Genomic DNA, 22,106 nt, shown 5'->3' on the forward strand with positions numbered 1-22,106 from the left:
TCCAACTACCCACATCAAAACTATAAGCTGAAAACTATATAGAAAAACAGAGTATGGCTTGTTTTTATGGATGAATTCTTACCTCAAACTTGGGATTAAACCCTCTTCAATGGTTGAACTAAGTTTCTAAGCTCCCACCTTTGATCTCCTAGCTTGTTTCCTCAAGTTGGCTTCAAAATTCCAAAGGAAGAAAGAGAGAAAATGGTGTACGGGTGAGGGAGAAGGATGAGGATAATGATGCTCTGTTTTTTACACTTCCACAGCCTTCTAAACTCCAAAGGCTGATATATAACTTAGGGGTGAAAAGACTATTTTGCCCCTAGGTCAAATAAAGGCTCCTAAACACTCTCAAGGGTAAAACCGTCCTTTCCCGCTTATCTCATTAATTATAATTAACGCTCTGCAATTCCCGTTATTCTCAATATTCTCAAATGCCAATAAATCATACCCCATTACCCTTTAATTCCCGGTAATGTTCTATTCATCAAAATGACCCCAAGACTCACCCCGAGCCCCGAACTTAAACCCGTTATGACTAGACCGAACACTTACATCTCATGATCGTCTCATGCCGAATAGCTCGAACCAATCCACCTTATAATATGGCTATATTAATTAATCGCAACCATGCACCCAAAATACACAATTACGCCCACAGCGGCCAAATTACCAAAATACTCATATAATAATAAATACTCCCATATGCATGCATTTACCATCATATAATAATATAATTCACATGAACATGCGTATGATCATTAAATAGCATCATAATTCAATTATGGCCATCCCGGCCTCCTAATCAAGGTCCTAAACCTTATTAGGAAATTTGGGGCATTACATTGATGGACTGAAGTGAATCATCTTTTGTGTCAACCATGACGAACAATCGAAATCCAAATAGACAGAACAAAGTGTGAAATCCCCAAGATTGGTGCAAAATCCCCAGAATCGGTGCGAAAACCTCAAAATCAAATCCAAAGACAGAACCAAATTCCTAAAAAAAAAAAAAAAAATCCTTGCTCTGATACCATGATAATTTTGCAAATAGATAAAAGAGATTTGAGAGAGAATCAAAAGGGAGGCTAGGTTTTCATTATATCAAAAAGATAAAAATAAGAGTGCAAGAGCAACAAAATATATATCCAAAATAATGAGAGGCTAAATGACTAAACTACCCTTACATATTAATAAAACTTATATTATTAACACAATGTACAAAGAAAAAAAAATAGCAAAACTTTAGAAGTTTTCATGGCTCTAATACAAAGGCGGGTATCATATAATCATTTTTCAAAAAAAAAATGTGTGGTTTTTTTTTATTAAATTATGTCGTTTTTCTAGTAAATTGTCATTTTCTTAATGATTCTGTCATTTCTCAATGATTTTGTCATTTTTATGAACATTGTCGATTACAAGGCAATGTTGTTGTATAATATATTGCCATTTTTAAGAATCAAAAAATTAAAACAGTGTTGTTTTATAAATGTAATTGTCATTTTTAATGAAAATATTGTTTCTGACAAATATCGTCGCTTTTAGGATAGATGCCATTTTTCATGAAAATTGTCACTATAAAGAAAAATGTCGTTTTCAAAAGCATTGTCGTTTCGAATAGATGTTGACATTTAATGAGGAATTGTCGTTTGTTAGGAATATTGTTGTTTTATGATATAAGTTATCGTTTTACAAACAGATTTAAAAAAGATAACGTCAAACCAATAAGATTGTTATGAATAAGAACCATCTCTGTCTATAAATATACAAGAATAGGTTTATTACACAATTTTAACCTCAGGAAGGATAAATAATGTTCGATTAAATGTATACATACTATCTAATCACACTATTTATCCATTAATTATTATATTTCAGAAATAAGAAGAACAACTAAAGAGATTTGAGATGATGTTTGTTAAACTTGCATTTGGTACAAGTATTGATAAGCGGCATAATTATAATATAAATAATAATAGCCAAAATTTTCAAAATCAGAACAGAAGCAATTTATTTCAAAATGATCATTATAACATATTATTAGCTAATAAAAGCAATAGTTACAACATTAACATCTCTACAGCCACAGTTGAAATCAAATCATCCTTGAGCCATAGTACAGTTTATTGGTGCAATTGTAAAAAATAATGCAACTGAAGAAGATGTCTGATTGTAGTGGTGGCTTGGCTTATGCTAATGGTAATAAACTCTTGTTAACTCGAACAGAAAGAAAAAAAAAACACATGCATAAAAAAGGTAATTAACAAGTGTTCACGGATACTTAATTGTTAAATGTTTAATTTAATTAATTCTTTCTCAAGGAGTAATTTAATAGTTGAAAGAGTAATTTGGTTCCTGCCATTAATCTCAGTTTCAACACATTTTTACAGACAAAATCAAATGAAATGCATATCCAACTAATATCAATGTATACACTCAAGAAGGTAGCAGTTGGAATTATATTCTAAATTGTGATACACAATATGCCAGTGGATTAGATGTTAAGAGATGTTTTGAAATTTATATGACAAAGCCTGAGGACACCCATAAAATTTCATGGTTAGAAGGTTAAACTTGTTTGATAATAGCATGAATAGAGTGCTTTCATTAGAGATTCAGTAAATAAGTCGATGCACAAAGGACAACCTTATGTTTTCTCTTCTAAAGGTCCAATGTTTGATTGTGCAATATAGAGATAATTTAAAAATCAGAGTTTTAGGAAGAATTTATGTGCTAAAGAATGAAGGCAGGAACAGAAAATGAAGTTGTCTAACATAGACCATAATTTACCAAAGATAAGCAAGCACAATAGCACTAATTTCCTTCTTGAAACTAAAAAAGAGTGCATATTAACAGCAGGAATGTACCATATTTTTCTACATTGTGTGCTGCAGAGCATATCTATGGACTGAAGGTTGATGTCCCAACAAAAGTAGCTATGAGTGTTACCTGAACAAGGAATATTAAGTAGACTCAGTCTCACTAATCACAAATGCTTGAATTAGACTCTGTGCAGCATGAGTCTGTTCCGGTATTCCAGATATAATTATCACAGTTTCCACCGCTCCAGCCTCAGGCTCCATAATAGTAATATTTGCATCAGAAATCTGAAAAGAACACAGTTCATTTTTTTATTTCTTCAAGTTATAGACCACCTTAATTTTTGGGAAGGGATAAGAGTGATTTGATGAATATCTAATACATGCATTTGGCAAAGTAGAAAAGGAAAATGAAGTAATAAGATTAAAAGAAGAAAATAGTGCAAAAATCTCCTTTTAGATAAATATATAGCTTCAAAATATCTTACGAGTACCTACTTCTCCATGCATGCCAGCTCTTAGTTAATAGTTAGTATTTCAACTTATAATTACATTCATGTTTGTCTAAACTAAAAATAAATATCATATCAAAATATGCAATGTACCTGACGAATTTGTTTCAAACATTCACCATCTTCTCCATAAATTGCTGGAACAACTGAATGAGGAACAACAACTTCAACAGTGGTGCTAGAAACTACAGCCGACTGGCCAACTCTACAAGGACACAGAAGAGACACAGGCATTAGATTCAAGGCAGGAGTCAAACAAGAAACTTCATACAAGCATATACAAATATCCTAACAATAAAGCAGACCTTTCTCTTTCGGGAAATCTACCAAAGTCTGGCAGACCTGGACCACCACCTTCAAGAAGTCTCTGGATACAACAAAAGCAATAAAGTAACTTCAGATTGTTTTACATATTTAAAATGTATATTCATATGTTAGATGTACGCTTTGGATTGTCTCGGTTGGAGACAAATCTGTTTATATACTTTGGGCTTCGTTTTATGTACTTAAGTTTAGATTTAATGTACTTTCGACTTAGTTTTATGTATTTGGATCCCCAATAATAAACAACTGCTTGACTAATGTAATCAATAATGGGACTTATGTGAGCCGAATGGAATTCATCCCCAAACAGAGTAAAAATCCGGGCCTGTTAGATGTATATGTATTTATATAAATATATAGTGAAGCACCACAATAACAGCTATTACCTGAGGACCCCACGGTCTTCTTTCAGATAGTGTTGGGCCACCAAACCTATGGAAATCATGCATGAAAGGGACACGATCATCACGAGGTTGGAAACCACCATGTCGGTGCAAATCAAACTTGTGAAAAGATGGGCCATAGTTTGAATGCATTCCTGGAGGTGAGAGCTCCCGCGGTCCCAAATATGGCAGGAATGGAGGATCAAAAAGTGCAGGATTTGTGGGATGATTAATAGAAGGAAAAGCATCACGAAAAAAATTATGCTGCAACCTAGTGCTGATCTGTATAAGAGCATCTTGAACTGATTCGAACTCTCCACTTATCTGATTGACAAAGAAATGAATAGAAAACAGTATAGTTGGGAGATATCGCAGCAAGTGATCAATCTAAAGGTACAAAACTAAAAAATCAACATAATTGATTATAACTGAACGAAAAAAGAATTGGGAAGGGGCGGGGAAATTAAAATTAATGATAGCCGTAGATGCGATCTCCAACCTTATTGAACTCAAAGAAACATACCTGAACTACTTCTTCATCTTCTAAAGCACAATTTGGAATTTGATCCTTGCCCCATATACGAATATGTGCTCGTGATAACTTTCTCATTTCTGTTATGATGGAACCACCCTTGCCAAGAAGACAGCCAATCTGATTGGAGGAAATAAGAAGCCTGGCTGTCACACTCTGCTCCTTACTGTCAGGTGCTGCCCGGACTATTCTACTTTGGACACGAAGAAATGCATCTTGAACAGCTGATACCCGATCATCTGGATGCTGCAGAAGATAATTTACTATCAGCATTTCTCTAGACAAAGTCACATGTTTTTATTCGTAGAGATAAGTTCATATTAACAACTTAAAGTATCCAGGAAAAATTAAACAGTCAAATCATTGAAATCATACCACATGACCAGATACAGCAATAACACGATCCTGAGAACCAGACATGCCTTCTTCTATGACTTTAACCTCACAACCAGTGTCTTGCTGAATTGCCTTGATAATTGTTCCACCTTTTCCAATTACAGCCCCCACTCTTTCAGCAGGGCATAATATCCGGAAGGTTAGTATTTCTAGTGCTGGCTTCATTCGACTATGGAAACCATCATGAAATTTAGGTACTAATGGGGGAGCAGAAGAATGAAAATCAACATCACGAGGCCCATCAGCATAGGGTGCTCCTTGAGCAGAAAAAGAACGATTAGATGATGGGAATGCTTCAGGTCTAGGACGAGGTTGATCAAATAAATGAGAGGATGGTGCCGTAACATTGGTAGAGAAAACGTCATGATCACGGAGGGGATTCCCCAAAAGCTGAAGAGAGACAAAGTTAAGAGCTTTTCTTACTGCCTCAACTTCCCCAGTAATCTGCACCAAAGTACCCAAAAAATAGTAAGTACACGGCCCTGAAACCAACACCAAAAAAAAGTTTCAACATACAATCAACACCAGTATCCATGAGCCATTTATTACATATCAGATATGTACTTCTTCATAATTATTCTTCCGTTTATTCATTTGAACTTTATAACAATTGAATTTGAAGGAGTCTCAATTCCACCACGTGTGTTTATGCCGAATATTTAGGCATTCAATATTGCCCAAAAAATAACAAAAATTTATAGAAACTTCTTCTCTACTGATGATGACTTCAACATTCTGCAAAACCACTGTGATAAATCCCCATTCTCCAAAAGGTTGAATTATCTCTTCATCAATACAATTTTACTCAAAAAACTTAAGAGAACCACACTATAAACTCTACTTTCCTTTATTACTAATGCTTTATATTAGCTAATATCTATTAAGCAGGAAAATAATTTATTTAAGATACTTTTAATTCTAAAACAAATGCAATGCAGATTCTGTCAAAATCTATGAAAATAGCAGAAGTAGTCGTTCAGATAAAAAATGGAAGAAGTGTGACAGAAAATTGCAGGTACAGCATATTATGAGATGTTCGTTAATGCTTCGAACCTGGTACTGAAAATGGACTGCCTGGAAAGGTCTGTCAAATATATTTTTGTTTATACATTGAATTAAATTTCCTAGAATCATCTATTCCAAAATACATGCACAATAAAGCAGCATAGTACAGCTTGAATATTGATTAGTATGCAACCAATTGCCAGTTCTGTCAAAAACCAGAATGACTAACCAGGGCAGGCAGACTATCCCATCTCAAATTTCATGCTTAAGCATTACTTTAAGTTTAAAAACCCACATAATAATGTAAATTTGAGTCACCCATTGGAAAGGAATAACAAAACCCTACACCCATATCACAGCTTAATATCAAATACATTACTTACAGTCAATGTAATACATATATATATATATATAAATCTTTGTCATATTACCTGAACCAATTCATCCAACGATGATGCGCATGGAGGAAGTTTGTCCCTTGGAAGAATTCGAATTTGCGCACCACTATCAGATGCCATTTGCTTGATCACACAGCCACCTTTTCCCAAAATGCATCCCACTTGAGTTGAGAGTACAAGTAACCTCAAAACAAATGGTGAAGATTTCTTGCTTTTTTCATCCCCTCCATCAGTTTCTCGATGTTCTTCAATCATTCTCTCAACAACAAGTACCATAGCCTTCTTAAGTGACGAAATCCTCTTATCTTCTTCTTCCTTTGTCTCACAATCATCTTTGGCTTCTTCTTCTTGTTCTTCTTCACCAGCTCCATCACCCTCTTTCTCAAAACCAATAACGAAAACTCTCTCGTCGCAATCAGGAATCGCTTCCTCAACTCTGAGTTCTACACCAGTTTCTTGCTGAATCTGTGAAACTAAAGAACTCCCTTCTCCAATAAGACAATCAACTTTCGAAGCAGGACACAGAACACGAAAAAAAACACTACCGGAAGAATTCATAGAAGGCTGATTTCGCCGATTTCCTTTCCCGTCTGGCTCCGTGAGACTGTCATCGCGTTGTCTCTTCGAGGGTGTCAATGATACAGACATTGTCTTCAACAACCCCAAAAATCCTCTTTCACCAAAATTTGTAAAAACCTAACACTATCGATTTTAAAAGAAACGAAATATAATCAGGAAACCCCACATTTTCTTTTCAAATTCCGGGAGAACACAGTAAATCTAAGAAAGCGTCTAATTTCATCTCGTGAAAATGCCCCCCACAGATATGAAATCAGATAATCAAGAATTAAAAGCGCCGCGATCTAGGTTACTTAACAGTGGCATTAGAATCCAAGTTCGGAGAAATTTGAATGAGCTTTCTCGAGAAACAAACGCACTGAATACAGTTTCAGAGAAGAAATAAAAAACGCAGCGAATATTATATTATATAAGAAATGGCACGTGATGTTACCACCCCTAAAAAGGCACGTGCTGCCTATGATAAGTTATTTATTTAAGGTTAAAAACTACTATTGTCAATGAAATTAATCAATTACAATAATAATTTAGTGGATTGGAGAGGGAGCATGGGGACATTCTCCAACCATGTCCACCCTTCATTCAACTTAGAGCGACCTTTACTATGTGTAGCTTTGTAAGCATGAAATAAAAGAGGTGATGCATCATCTAATAAATTATAAGGGAAGTTTGAGTTTTTATGCTTAATGATGTGTTTTAAATAAAAAAATGATAGACATTCTAATCATTTCAAAAAAATGTCAAATATTTTGATAATATCCAAAGTACTCCTCCTATCATTTTTCTCATCCACTTCCTCTTCTTTCTTTCGTCTCTCTCCCTCAATTTATTCCTCTCAACTCTCTTGCTAGAAAAAAAAATTCATGGGTAAGGTAAAATATAAGAGAACTCAATGTAATAGCAAATATTTCTTACTTATGACACTAAAATACTGCATTTCGAATCGATCTGGGCATGATTTTTAGGTTTTTTTTTTAGATTTTTTTTCAAATCTGAAACTTTGAAATTTACAAAAAATCGACGTAGTTCGATGGTGTTCGATGCGATTCTTGCAAGATACGTAATTTTTCAACCGAGTGTCCGTTTGGGTGATTTTTTTTTATTTTGGGTATTTTTTCAAGATCTACACGTTTAAGATGTATATATACACATTTGGGAAATGTAAATCTTGAAGATAAAAAATGACAAATGCGAAACATACCTCATGTTCAAGATATGTTTTGGTATGTTTTCAAGTTCTAAACTTTGAAAATGTGTATGTGAGCATCTAAAACATGTAGATCTCAAAAAAATACCAAAAATTAAAAAAAAAACACTCCAAACGAACACCCGAGTGAAAAATTATGTCTCTTACGATAATTGCATCGAACCACCATCGAGCAACGTCGATTTTTTCATGAAAATCTTGATTTGGAAGGCTCCATCGAGTTGGTATCGAGCACTAACAAGCAACAATCGAGCAAAGTCAATTTTCTACATATTTCAGAGTTTAAGATCTGAAAAATAACTCAAAAATCATGTCCAACTCGATTGTTGCTCGATGGTATTCGATGCTACCTCGATAGAGCCTTCAAAATCAAGATTTTCATGAAAAAATCGACGTTGCTCGATGGTGGTTCGATGGCTGCTCGATAGTGGTTTGATGGTCGTTCGATGCAATTCTTGTAAGAGACATAATTTTTCACTTGGGTGTCCGTTTAGGATGATTTTTTTTTATTTTAGATATTTTTTTGAGAACTACACATTTTAGATGTTCACATACATATTTTCAAAGTTTAGAACTTGAAAACATACCAAAACATATCTTGAACATGAGGTATGTTTTGCATTTATCATTTTTTTTCAAGATTTATATTTCCCAAATGTGTATATACACATCTCAAACGTGTAGATCTTGAAAAAATACCCAAAATTAAAAAAAATCACCATAAACGGACACCCGAGCAAAAAATTACGTATCTTGCAAGAATCGCATCTAACATTATCAAACCATCATTGAGCAACATCGATTTTTTCATAAAAATCTTGATTTTGAAGACCCCATCGAACCACGTTGATTTTCTACAAATTTCAAAGTTTCAGATCTAGAAAAGAAAGCCGCAAAAAAAAACAAAAATCATGTCCATATCTGTTCAAAATGTAGTATTTTAGTGTCCTAAGTGAGGAATATTTGCCGTTACATTAATTTCTATTATATTTTACCTAACCCATGGATTTTTTTTCTAGAGAGGGAATTGAGAGGAATGGGTTGAGGGAGAGAAATGGAAGAGAGAAGAGGAAGTGGATGGGAAAAATTATGAGATGAGTATTTTGTATATTGTCAAAAGAATTAGCATTTTTTTTTAAATAATTTAAACACCTAGCATCTTTTTTACTTATAACCCCTTATTAAGCATAGAAATTCAAATTTCCCAATTATAAAACTTTGATACACGATATAATGGAGTGTTGCTAGGTGTCCAATACCACATAAGTTGGCACATCATGGTTGGTTAGCAACACTTCATAATACTTATTAAATTCAAATATGAGAGACTCGATATTATATTGTATTAATAGTGGTATGTTATTTTCTTGTGATGTTGGACACCAATGATGCCCATTAGCAATTCTTCATGATGAGCCATCGATTTTAGTTTTGAGTTGGGTTAGGTCTCAAATTTAAAAAATTATCATCTTATTTATAAAAGTTAGAAAAATAATATATTTTGAATCAGACCTCGCATAATTTAGAATTAACCTTATGAACCATAAAGAGCTGAAGAAACTAGCAGAAAATCGGCCTATGAAGAGTCCCTTGCAGGCTATGGAACAAAGATTTTGCTTCCATTTCCTGTGGTGAGTAGCAAACGAAGATAAACTTAGAAAAAATTTTGATGAGTAAAAATTATGCATATTTACACAAAATACTATATTAAGACCAAAAAAAAATATTTATACAGTCATAAGGTATTTTCCTTTTTCACTTTTATGGCTAAAGAATTTTCTTTTCTTTTCTATGGTCATTCTCTTCCCGTGGACAACCCCATGATAGTCGCATCACTTCATCATTTGATTATACAGTAAAACATGTATATAAGAATAAATTCTATTTTATTATAAAAAAAAATTATCCTAATTTCAGTTAGTTATAAATAAAAATAACTTTTATAATCAGTTATATATTTTTTAACTTTCGTATTAAAAAAATATATCTCTATATAGTAATAATTATATATACAGTAAAATAAATATATATTATGTCATTTATTTGTACTCAAAAAAGAAAATTAAAGATTTATTCCACATTTAAATTACTGAAATTACTTTTAAATATGTAATAATTATTAGGAAGTTTTATTGTTATTGTTATTAAAGTTGATAATTTTTTGTGTTTTGAAATATTTTTGTGCTAATACATCTATTTAGTTATAATCTCTCAATTAATGTACAATTAGTTTTGTCATAAATTTTTTGATTTTACTATATATACAATACGTTGATTCTGAAAAGCATAACTTAATTCCCACTACTACTTTATGTTAGGAAAATATATGTCATTTCAATGAAAATGGTAAGAATTATTATAATTCTAGACAAAATAATACAAATAAATAGGATTGATTAAATATTGTTACAACTCAATGATTGAAAAATACAAATAAATAAGAGAAGAATTAGAAGAAGATAATAGAGAAATACAACTCTAAACAAAATGATAAAAATAAAGTAAAAGTGTTTGTAACAAAAGGAATAAAAGATTACAACTCTTAAATAAGAAATACAAGTAAATAAGACAAGAGGAATAAGAAGAAAAGCAATAGTAGAAAATGTAAGAACAATAACAAAAACAAGAAACTCTCACTCACACAACCAAAGTGAAGAGTGTTGGAGATCACCAACTTGAACAAGGTTTGAAACCTTTGTCCAAAAACTTATTTCCCCCTAACTCAAGCACTAAGGGAACTCTCACAATTTTTTGGAAAAAGTTTTCTGAAATTATCAAGTCTCTAGGTATTTTCTAGCCAAGTGCTCTAATGGATAGAAAAATTGTGTCTTACAAGTGAGCAATAGGCTCCTATTTATAGAGTTTAGAAACACCTTTTGAATTTCAAATTCCACCAACCCTCATGATTGTTATCAATGATTAATTGGATGTTTATGGAATTAAAAATAAGATTTGAGAGTTATTTATGTTTTTAGAGTCATTCAAAAAGTTTGGAAAAAACTAAAATTTGGTCAGTCAGCCTTTGTGGCCGCGGCCAGGAGTATCAGTGGCCACGGCCACTGGTCTCTGTTCCCCAGGCCGCGGCCACCAACATCCCTGGCCGCGGCCACTGACCAATTTCAGCACACTAAATAGTGTTGTTTTTCCAAACGGTTCCAAATCATTCCCAACTGATTTTGTAACCCCCAAAACACATTATTGGGATTAAAATCATATCTCTAACAGTCATTTCATATATGGCTTTAAAAAATTCAACTCAAATTGTATAATAACAAATATACACAATAATGAGCAATATTTAGAAGTTACAAATTTGTAACTGAATTTGTAACACCAAATATGTTACATATATATCTAAATATTGTAACTCTCTTTTATATTTTACTTGTGACACTCTTTGTCAAATTTATTTAATCTAAAATATTACATTATAAAATAATATAACATTCCCCCACTAGATTAAATAGTTATCTATTATAACACTTATTTAATCATTCAACATTATATTTTAAAATATAACATATCCCCCACTTGATTAAATAATAACTCTCTCTTATAAAAGTCATTGATTGGTGCATAAAGTAAAGTGTTTTTCAACTTGAACTTTACTGTAGTGTAATTATCACAAAATTTGTTGAAAAATTGGTTGCACTAGGCATTGAACCATCTTTCCATGATAACAAATCGGTCATAACACACACACATTTGCCATGTTCACTTGATACCTCTATGTATTGCTTTGCACCATTAATGGCCATGTGCACTTTCCATTCATGGACATTCTTGAGAATACTCCCAATTCTTATGAGAGGCGGCACTACCCCTAGATCCATATAGGTAGAACTCTTACAGTATTTTGTTACCAAAAATACTTGTCTTCACAAAACTAAATTCTATTAAAAAAACCTCTCGGTTTTAATCCTCAATTTGGTAACTCACAAGTACTCAACATCTCATATGAGACTTGTTTTGAGTACAACTAATATTCACTTGATTGACTTGTTATTACCTATTGAACCTAACAGTAGTTAAATAACTAGTGTTAAGATAGGTTACCATCAATCGTGAATCTCTTTAGGGAGTTCCCATCCCTAGAGATGATGTAGCCACTAAATCTCTCGTTAGTGGCTTAATGAAAGGATCTACCAAGTTTTCACTTGCTCTTACATAGGATATTGAGATGACTCATCTTTGAATCAATTCTCTTACATATCCATGTCTTAGACTAATATGTCTAGACTTCCCATTATAGACTCAGTTGTATGCTCTAGCCAATGTTGCTTGGCTATCACAATGAATCGATATAGTAGATACATTTTCTTTGATTAGGGGTATCTCTATCAATAGATCCCTTAACCATTCGACCTCTTTTCCGGTAGCAGCTAGAGCTATAAACTCTGCTTCCATAGTGGAATGAGATATACAAGTTCGTTTCTTGGAACCCCAAGAAATTGCACCCCCACCAAGTGTAAATACTCAACCAATTGTGGACAAGTTGTCCCCAATAATGGATATCCAACTTGCATCTGTATATCATTCTAAGATTGAAGGAAATTTGGAGTAGTGAGGGCTTAGTCCTTTGGTTTTCTTGAGATAACCTAGGAATCTCCCAATAGCCTTCCAGTGATCCACATTTGGATTACTCGTAAACCTACTAAGTTTACTTACTGTAAATGCTATATCAGGTCTAGTACATTGAGCAGCATACATTAGACTCCCTATAGCACTAGCGTACTCCAATTGAGCCACTGCTCTTCCTTCCTTCTTCTCTAGTTTTACACTATGATCGAATGGAGTATTGGTATCTTTAACCTTGAGATGGTTAAATTTGTTCAATACTTTCTCAACATAGTGGGCTTGCCCTAACGCAAAACCCCCACTATGTTTTTTTACTTTGATACCAAGTATGGTGTCAACTTCTTCAAGATCTTTCATCTTGAAGGTTGATGATAGAAACCTCTTCGTTTCTTCTATCCCTTTCATGCTATCACTTAGAATAAGCATGTCATCCACATATAAGCAGGCAATGATCACCTATTCCTTACAAGTTATGGAATACAAACACTTGTCTCCATTGTTATGCCTAAACCCATTAGACATGATGGCTTGATCAGATTTCTCATGCCATTGCTTAGGAGCTTGTTTCAATCCATATAAGGATTTTACAAGTCTACATACTTTATGTTCATATCTTGGTAGGACAAACTTTTCGGGTTGTTCCATATAGACACATTGAGGTCACCATTAAGGAATTTTGTTTTGACATCTTGTAATATCCAACATTTTCATAATACATTTATTTATTATAAATCAAAGTTTTAATACATAAAATGTACAACTTTACAAATTTAAGAAATAGTAATGGAAAAATAGTGTTTAAAATATGATTTTATGTTTTTAATGAGATTAAAGAAAGAGAAACTTGAGTAGTCAAGTATTGGACCCAAATGTCAAATAATTTTAATTGGGGATTTTTATAAAATTAAGAAAGTTTGGCTAAAGGGCTTATTTGAAAAGAATTTTAGTATTTTGGGTCCAAGTGTAATTTTTAAAAATAAATAAATAAAAAATAAAATAAAATAAAATAAAAGGCTTCAGCCTTTCATTTTACCCGAGCCCCTCTCTCTCTCTCCTCAGAAACCCTCTCTCTCTCTCTCCTCAGAAACTCTCTCTCTCTCTCTCTCTCTCTCTCTCTCCTCTGCGTATTACTGTTGCCGACGACGCAGGAGTACTTTCCGGCCACCATTTTTAGCCACGCGCCGGACCGTTGGATTCAGAGGCCTCCGAACTATCGACCAACGCGGGAATCTAGAGCTCACTCGCCGATTAAACGCCTCAACCACTCGATTTAAGTTCGGCCACCCCGCGACTTCAAAGTTGCGATTCGGCCACCTCGGGCATCCGTTTGCCGATCCGTCACCACCATCGTGCTCCTCGTGTTGTGGGCTTCAAAACCCAATAACTTGTTCCTACATCTACCATAGTTGGGTGGTGGGCCCACCACGAGCCACCGCGATCCACCGTAGATCGACGGTCGAAACTTAGTGTTCGAGGTTCCGAAGTACGTTTTGAGTCTCAGAAAATCATCGTTTGACTTATTGTGGAACCCGATCATTTTGGTATAATTTCTTTAACCTATATATTGTGATTTAATTGTGATTGATTAGAGTAATTGTTATTATGTGTATTTATAGTATATAATTATATATTATTGATATATGGAATATTTTCTGTAATTTACTGGCTGTCTGGGATTATATATATTTTTGATACAGGTTTTGATTTTGGAATTGTCCACTTTATAGCCGTTGTGCTGTCTAATTTTCTAGAAAATATTAGATATTAAATAAAGTATAAAAATACATAGTTAATTGATTTTATATTAATATGGAAATTATTATGATTAAGTAATTTTAATTATTATTGTTATTATTTTGTTAAGTGAATCAAGAATACAGATTCATATATATATATATATATATGAAAAGTATGATTTATAGTAAACCTATTATCTAACCATTATTATTGTATATTAATATTTGAATATTAAAATAATATCAAATATTAGTTTCTTACAGTTATTGATATTTGTAAGACCAGTGAAGTTTGGAGAAAGTATATTTATTATATCACTGGAATTGATATTATGACTAATTAATAATAATATAAATATTTATATTTATATTATTATCATTATATTGATTATTACAACTTTATGTTAAAAATATGATTTCTTTTATAAAATGACTATTTGAATATATACATCCATATACGTATTGCTATTGAAGTATTTTGTTATTAATATCGAAATAAGTTTAATTATAGACGATAATTATTATTTTTGTTGGGATTATTATTATTATTATCATAAGGGTACATTATCTTATGAGCAAGGTTTAAAGCATGGTTTTATATGAAGAGTTATTTGCATTACGTTGATAATAATTTATTATTATCATTTATATAGTTTCTGGTATTATTAATATACACTATCAATAGTGTATATTTATGATTTTGATAGAATTTAATAAATGATGTGCCTTGAATAGGATTTGTATGGATTTGATTGATTGACTCTTGGTGAGGAATTTTAAAATAAGCTAAGGACCTAAGGTAAGTAAATCTCACATTTTGTGCTTAAGTGTAAGATGCATGACTACATTGATTGTGTACATCTGATGAGTTAAGTATGGTATGATGATGATGCATATGATAAGTATGTGAAAAATGGTTATATGAACACCATAAGGGTGTTGTGTGATATGTAATTGATGAATTCTGTGATATGTGAAAGATGTCTTACTTGGTTAAGAATGATATGAATTATGTGCAAGTATGTGTTCTTATGTTGATGGATATGTGGATTACTCTATGTTCATGATTTGTTATATGTTATGATATATGAAGCGTTTAAGTTTTTAGGCTGGAAACCTTAGACCTGAGCCATAGCTCTACGTTAAGGTATAACAACGCCACCAACCCAAAGCTTCATGTATTATGACTAAAGATGTTTTGAGTTATATGAGATGTGATACAATGCCTTGATTGAATACCATCAACATGAGTCATGAACACGAACATTGGCATTTCAGCATCAGCATGTATGCATGGCATGTACAGTTATGTGATACATTATTATGTGATATAAGACCATGCATATGAATATGAGAAAAGTTATGAAATGTCTTGAAAAGTCTTATGTAAAGTTAAACATTTTAATGACACAAGGCTTAAGCAAAGTGATAATAAGATGTTTAAAAAGGGTGCCACTGTTTTGATGAAGCAATCAAGTAAGTTCAGTAAAGAAGACGGAAGTCTATAAGACTTATAGTGGCTGCCCACTAGTGTGGGCTAGGTCAGAGTTGACCATTCAGATATGTTTGCCATGTTTCCGTCTTTCTCCTCCATATGTGTAATAAGTATGGCAGCTATGGCAACGATGAAATGAGTGTTATGATGAGCCTAGCTGAGATGATGGCTAGCCGGAGGAGAACCCATGGGATTCTATATGATATGTGTAACAAGCCCTGCAGGCATTGGCTGAATCAAACAGTGTGCACAAGTGATATTGGGCCCATAAAAATGTGAAACTAAAAGAAAGAGCATAAAAGTAAAGTTTGAAAGTGCATGAGCAATAAATGAAATGCATAAGTATATAAGTCAGCATATTAGTATATGTGCACTACAAACTCACGACATTCATGTGTATGTGTATGCATGAGATTTGCTTACTGAGCGTTAGCTCATTATGTTATTTTCCAACATTTTTCCAGGTGTGGCTTTAGCTGTTGAGCAACTTGTGGAGCACGGACTCAGTAGCAATGCAATAATGGTTTTAGAGTTTTCATATGGCTGCCTTAAATTTAAAGTATTCATACGTGTAATAATTTCTTCTAATAAGTTTATATAAAAGTTTTAAATTTTTCTGTATTTCTTCGTATCATTTTATTTAATTCTTTTGGTCAAGTGCCTTACATACTCGTAAACCCTAGAATTACGAGTATGTGGCAGACGTACCCTACCTTAGGGACGTTACACATCTATTTGATGAACATACAAATTATGTATAGAAGTCAAAGCGAACAAAATTCTTATAGAAGTTGTTCTTGCAACAGGCGCATAGGTATCGAAATAATCAATACTCTCTTTTTGCCTAAACCATTTAGCTACTAATGTAGCTTTAAATGTTTGGATAGTGCTGTCAGTGTGGTATTTTCTCCTAAATACCCACTTACACCTAATTGGCTTAGACTCCGGTGGGAGGTCTATCAATTTCCAAGTGTTGTTAGAAAGAATGGAATCAATCTCATCATTGATGGCTTCTTTCCAAAACGCATTATCTCTTTATTGCAGGACTTCTCTATAAGTCTTAGGATCATCCTCAACAAGAAGTACAATAGGAATTTTCCTAATGACTTCCTATCTATTTCCTTCTACCATGTAGAAAGAAATTTGTTGAGAATCTATCTCATCTAATCCTAGATTTTTCTCTTTTCTAACCCTTTGACTTTTTCAAAGTTCAATGGGTTGCTCTACATTTCTTTGAGATTTCTCCTCTTGAGAGCCATTTTTGGATATAGATGCTTGAGAATTGTTGTCATATAACAAATTCTCCTTTAGAGATATTGAAGCTTGAGAATTGTTGTCACATAACATGTTATCAAAGAATTCAACTTCTCTAGACTCAACCACAACATTAGACTCTAAATCTAATAGCATATAAGCTTTACTATTGTTGGCATAACCATCATAAGCACATTTTATGGCTCTTGAACCTAACTTTGTTCTATTAGGTTCATTTTTCTTACAATATGCAAGATGCCCCCACACTTTGAAGTACCCTATGTTGGATTTTCTTCCTTTCCATAACTCATATGGAGATATCTCATTTTTCTTCATCGGTATTCATTGAGAATGTGACAAGCATTTAACAACGCTTCACCCCATAAGTTGAAGTTCAACTTAGAAAACACCAACATAGAATTTATCATCTCTAGATAAGTCCTATTTTTCCTTTTAGTAACACCATTGTGTTGTGGTGTATAAGGTGCGGTGCACTCATGAATTATACCATTTTCTTCACAAAGTGTATTGAATTCATTAGAGAAGTACTCTTTTCGTCTATCACTTCTTATCACCTTAATCTTTTTATTGAGTTGATTTTCAACTTCTAATTTATATACTTTAAAAGCATCAAAATTTTCATCTATATGCTTTAAAAGAAACACATAGGTATATCTACTAAAATCATCTATAAAAGTACAAAATACTTTTTACATAAGTTTATTGGATTTCTCCTTAGAAATACACCGTAACAAATGCATTGAGTATCCTCTTCTATACAAAATTATGTCGACCAGAATAAATCGAGTTGATTGTTTCTGAAGCATCCTCGCCTTGTTTCTTTCCGCTGGCAGCAATCCCTGTTCAAGATATTCGATGATGGGCGTCATCCACGTGTCTGTCACTTGAATCACTAGTGAGGATTCTTGTATTTGAATGCTCAGTGCCAACAAATGTTCAACTAGTACTATGCTAAAGGTGTCGTCATCTTTCGCACTTGCTTACTTGGCCAATGCATCAGCATTTGAATTCTGATCGCGAGGCACTTGTTGGAGAGTATACTTTTCAAATTGTGCCAATAAGTCATTTTCTTTGTTCAAATAAGCAACCATCCTGAGACCCCTAACATGATACTCTCCCACAATTTGATTAACTACTAGCTAGGAATCGCTATATATTTCTAGTGACTTTATATCCATGTCCTTAGCTAGTCTTAATCCTACGAGCAGAGCTTCGTACTCGGCTTTATTGTTGGAAATTGTAAAGTTGAATCTGATTTCACAGTGGAACCAATGTCCTTCGGGTGTGATTAAGATCAAACCTACTCCTGCATTGTGCTCATTCGAAGAGCCATCTACGAACAACTTCCAGGAAGGAGCTCGATTTTGACTTTCAATTTCTTCCATCGGTTCGCTAACTGGGATCCCGGTGAATTCTGCGACGAAATCTGCTAGAGCTTGTCTTTCACAGCTGCTTGTGGAGAATAAGAAATTTCGAACTGCCCTAGTTCAACTGCCCATTTTAATAACCGACCAACGACTTCTAGTTTTTGCAAGACTTGCCGTAATTGCTGGTCAGTGAGTACCACAATGGGGTGGGCTTGAAAGTAGGGTCGCAGTTTTCTAGAGGCCAGAATAAAGCAATAGGCCAACTTTTCTATGGGTAGATACCGTAATTTTGCCTCCAATAGTCTCTTGCTTACATAGTATACTGCTTTCTGAATGTTGTCTTCTTCTCTGATTAGAACAACACTAGCATCATACTTTATAATTGTCAAGTAAATGAACAAAGTTTCTTTTTCGACCGATTTGGACAAGATTGGTGGTTGCGACATGTGGGATTTTAACGCCTGAAAGGCCTAGTTGCACTCTTCTGTCCATTCAAACTTCTTGTTGCCTCTGAGTAGATTAAAAAATGGAACACACTTGTATGTTGACTTGGATATGAATCTACTCAGGGCGACAATCCTTTCAGTTAGGCTTTGAACATCTTTAATCTTGGCAAGAGACTGCATCTCAATCAGTGCCTGAATTTTTTCGGGATTAGCTTCGATTCCTCGTGAGTTTACTATGAATCCCAAAAAATTTCCTGATCCAACACCAAAGGAACACTTGAGAGGGTTCAACTTCATCTGATATTTGTTCAAGATGTTGAAGCATTCTTGCAGGTCCTTAATGTGTTCTTCGACCTTCTTTGACTTAACCAGCATGTCATCGACATATACATCCATGTTAACGTCGATCAACTCTTTAAACATATGGTTGACCAGTCGCTGGTAAGTGGCACCAACATTTTTCAAACCGAATGACATTACTTTATAATAGCATAGCCCTGTATCTGTTCGAAAGCTAGTGTGATCCTCATCAGGTGGATGCATACTGATTTGATTGTATCCAAAGTATGCATCCATGAACGATAAAATTTCATGCCCTGATGTAGCATCGACCAGCTGGTCGATTCTTGGAAGTGGGAAACAATCCTTCAGGCAGGCTTTATTAAGGTCTGTGAAATCCACGCACGTCCTCCACTTGCCATTCATCTTGGGAACCAGTGCAGATTCAAGACCCAAGATGGATAAAACGCTACCTTGATGAATCCATTTTCCTTCAACTTCTCGACTTCTTCTTTTAGGGCCTTCGATTTGTCTTTGTCGAGCAACCTTCTTTTTTGTTGTGCAGGTGGAAAGTTTTTGTCTATATTTAAGACATGGCTGATCACTGCTGGGTTTATCCCAACACCTCCTGGTGCTTTCTAAAAAATTCCACTAGTTTTTTTTTTTTTGTCTCTAAGTTTTTACCGACTTTCACAACCCTGGTTGGAACTGCTTCTTCTAATTGGACCTCCTTGAGGTCTTCCACGGGTCCAACATTCTCTTCAAAATCCCCAAAACGAGGATCTAAATCCTTATCTTCACTTTGGACAACACCCTATTTGGTGACCTGTTGTAACTCCCATTTCTTTTTAAAAATACATTACAACAATTATGAAAAATAAGAGAAGATATTTTTATTCATACTTTTGAGTGCATTACAATGCTAACCGAAGGCTAGAGCTATTAAGTAAAGTGGAAGAATAACTAATGAATATGCAACTATAACATTCATGGGCATTTCATTAGTATAATACCCATAGAATGATGCTAAATACAATCAAACAATCACTAAAGTTATGAAAAATAAAGAGAAATTCATGATTTGATGATGAATTTTATCTAGAAGGTTAAGAGATGAAGAAGTTGTGCAAGTAAATGGTTGAAGGAACAAGTATTTATAGGACAAAAACTAGCCGTTTATGACCGTTGGTGAATAGTGATCCTGACCGTTGGGGATATAGTTGTTTTCTATTATAGGATTTTAACAATTCTAAGTTGTTGAAGTAACCAACAGGTGAGAATAATTAATTTATGGGTGTTAGAGAAACATTTTCAGAAAAGTTTGTGAGTAAAAAAATGTTAAACTAAGTAATATAAGAAGATTAGGAAATTTTTATTTTTTTACTATTCACCGGGTACTATTCATAGTGGGTCCCACAGTGGGGTCTGCAAGGGTCCCACATTAGGGTCCACATGGGTCCCACAGCGGGGTCCACCCCATGGTTCCCACATGATGATGCAGTAGTGATACAATGATGACTTTAGCAAACCACCATGCTTATATTTTGAATATTTTATTATTCCACTATGCTTGATATTTTTAATATTTTATTAGCATAGTAGCCCAAAATTTTCCTATAAATAGCCCTTCCAAAACTCATCTTGAATCACAAAATCCTCATTTTCTTTCTCTTACTCTACCCAAAAATCTTCTTAACACCCTTCTAAAGTTCTAAACCTTGAAGATCTAGGCGAAGTTCTGTCCGAAACGATAGCCTACGAAAACCTTTTAGGTAAGCTCTTTCCTGAGCCTTTCATTTCAGTTATTTAGTTATTATATATGTATAGATTATTTTACTATGTCGTTATAATGCCAAAAGTTATATATAGATTATTTTACTATGCCGTTATAATGCCAAAAGTTATATATAGATTATTTTACTATGCCGTTATAATGTCAAAAGTTATATATAGATTAATTTTACTATGCCGTTATAATTCCAAAATTTATATATAGATTATTTTACTATGCCGTTATAATTCCAAAAGTTATATATAGATTATTTTACTATGCCGTTATAATGCCAAAAGTTATATATAGATTATTTTACTATAATGCCAAAAATTTATATATGAATTATGTTACCATGCCATTATAATGCCAAAATTTATATAGATTACTTTACTATGCCATTAAAATGCTAAAATTTATATATGGATTATTTTACCATGTCGTTATAATTTACAATGCTAAAATTGAAATATAAACTATTTTATATATATCTTCATAATACTAAACTTATATAGGCTATGGTCATACTTTGGACTATTATTATGGACTCTTATAACCTTATTCCCTATTATTATGGACAAGTATTATGACCTGGACTTTTCCGTATGACCATGACCACGACTTTTAGACCAGATGCTTCCCATGGACAAATATAGTATGACCATACACCTAGACATAAAATAAACAATAAAATAAGAAAAAATAGAATAACAACAATCATAAACTAAAGTTACATCATGTAGATTTTATGTAAGTTAATAGTTTGTGTTCTTATCAGGAAGCTAACAATTTCGGTTGTTTTATCAAGACGCAAGGTAAGTAGAATCCTCATCTACAATACAAGTCTTTTATGTGTCTTATGTGCATTTATATGCTTTATATGTTATCCTGCCATGTTCTTATGCATAAGCTATTTTCAAGAATGTTATAATTATTATGCATAAGCACGCTTAATGTTCACAAACAAGTTACTGAAAGCGTTAAAGTAGAGGTGCTGCTTAGGAGAC

The 22,106-nt window shown here is 33.5% G+C and overlaps 1 protein-coding gene and 1 long non-coding RNA gene across 2 annotated transcripts; one reads left to right on the forward strand and one right to left on the reverse strand.

Moving 5' to 3' along the window:
* Positions 1–2,752: 2,752 nt before the first annotated feature.
* LOC133803306 (RNA-binding KH domain-containing protein RCF3-like) lies at positions 2,753–7,321 on the reverse strand. Its single transcript, XM_062241300.1, has 7 exons — positions 6,400–7,321; positions 4,943–5,407; positions 4,559–4,813; positions 4,039–4,359; positions 3,634–3,695; positions 3,422–3,533; positions 2,753–3,104 (listed from the first exon to the last, which is right to left on the reverse strand). The coding sequence occupies exons 1-7, from the start codon at positions 7,012–7,014 to the stop codon at positions 2,961–2,963; spliced, it is 1,974 nt and encodes a 657-aa protein (XP_062097284.1). The 5' UTR covers positions 7,015–7,321; the 3' UTR covers positions 2,753–2,960.
* A 6,129-nt stretch (positions 7,322–13,450) lies between these two features.
* On the forward strand, positions 13,451–16,582 carry LOC133805122 (uncharacterized). The gene is made up of 3 exons (XR_009878850.1): positions 13,451–14,271; positions 15,202–15,265; positions 16,426–16,582. It is a non-coding gene; the product is annotated as an uncharacterized LOC133805122 (long non-coding RNA).
* Positions 16,583–22,106: the final 5,524 nt, after the last annotated feature.

The sequence above is a fragment of the Humulus lupulus genome, chromosome X (assembly GCF_963169125.1).
Source record: "Humulus lupulus chromosome X, drHumLupu1.1, whole genome shotgun sequence".
In the NCBI taxonomy this organism is placed as follows: domain Eukaryota; kingdom Viridiplantae; phylum Streptophyta; class Magnoliopsida; order Rosales; family Cannabaceae; genus Humulus; species Humulus lupulus.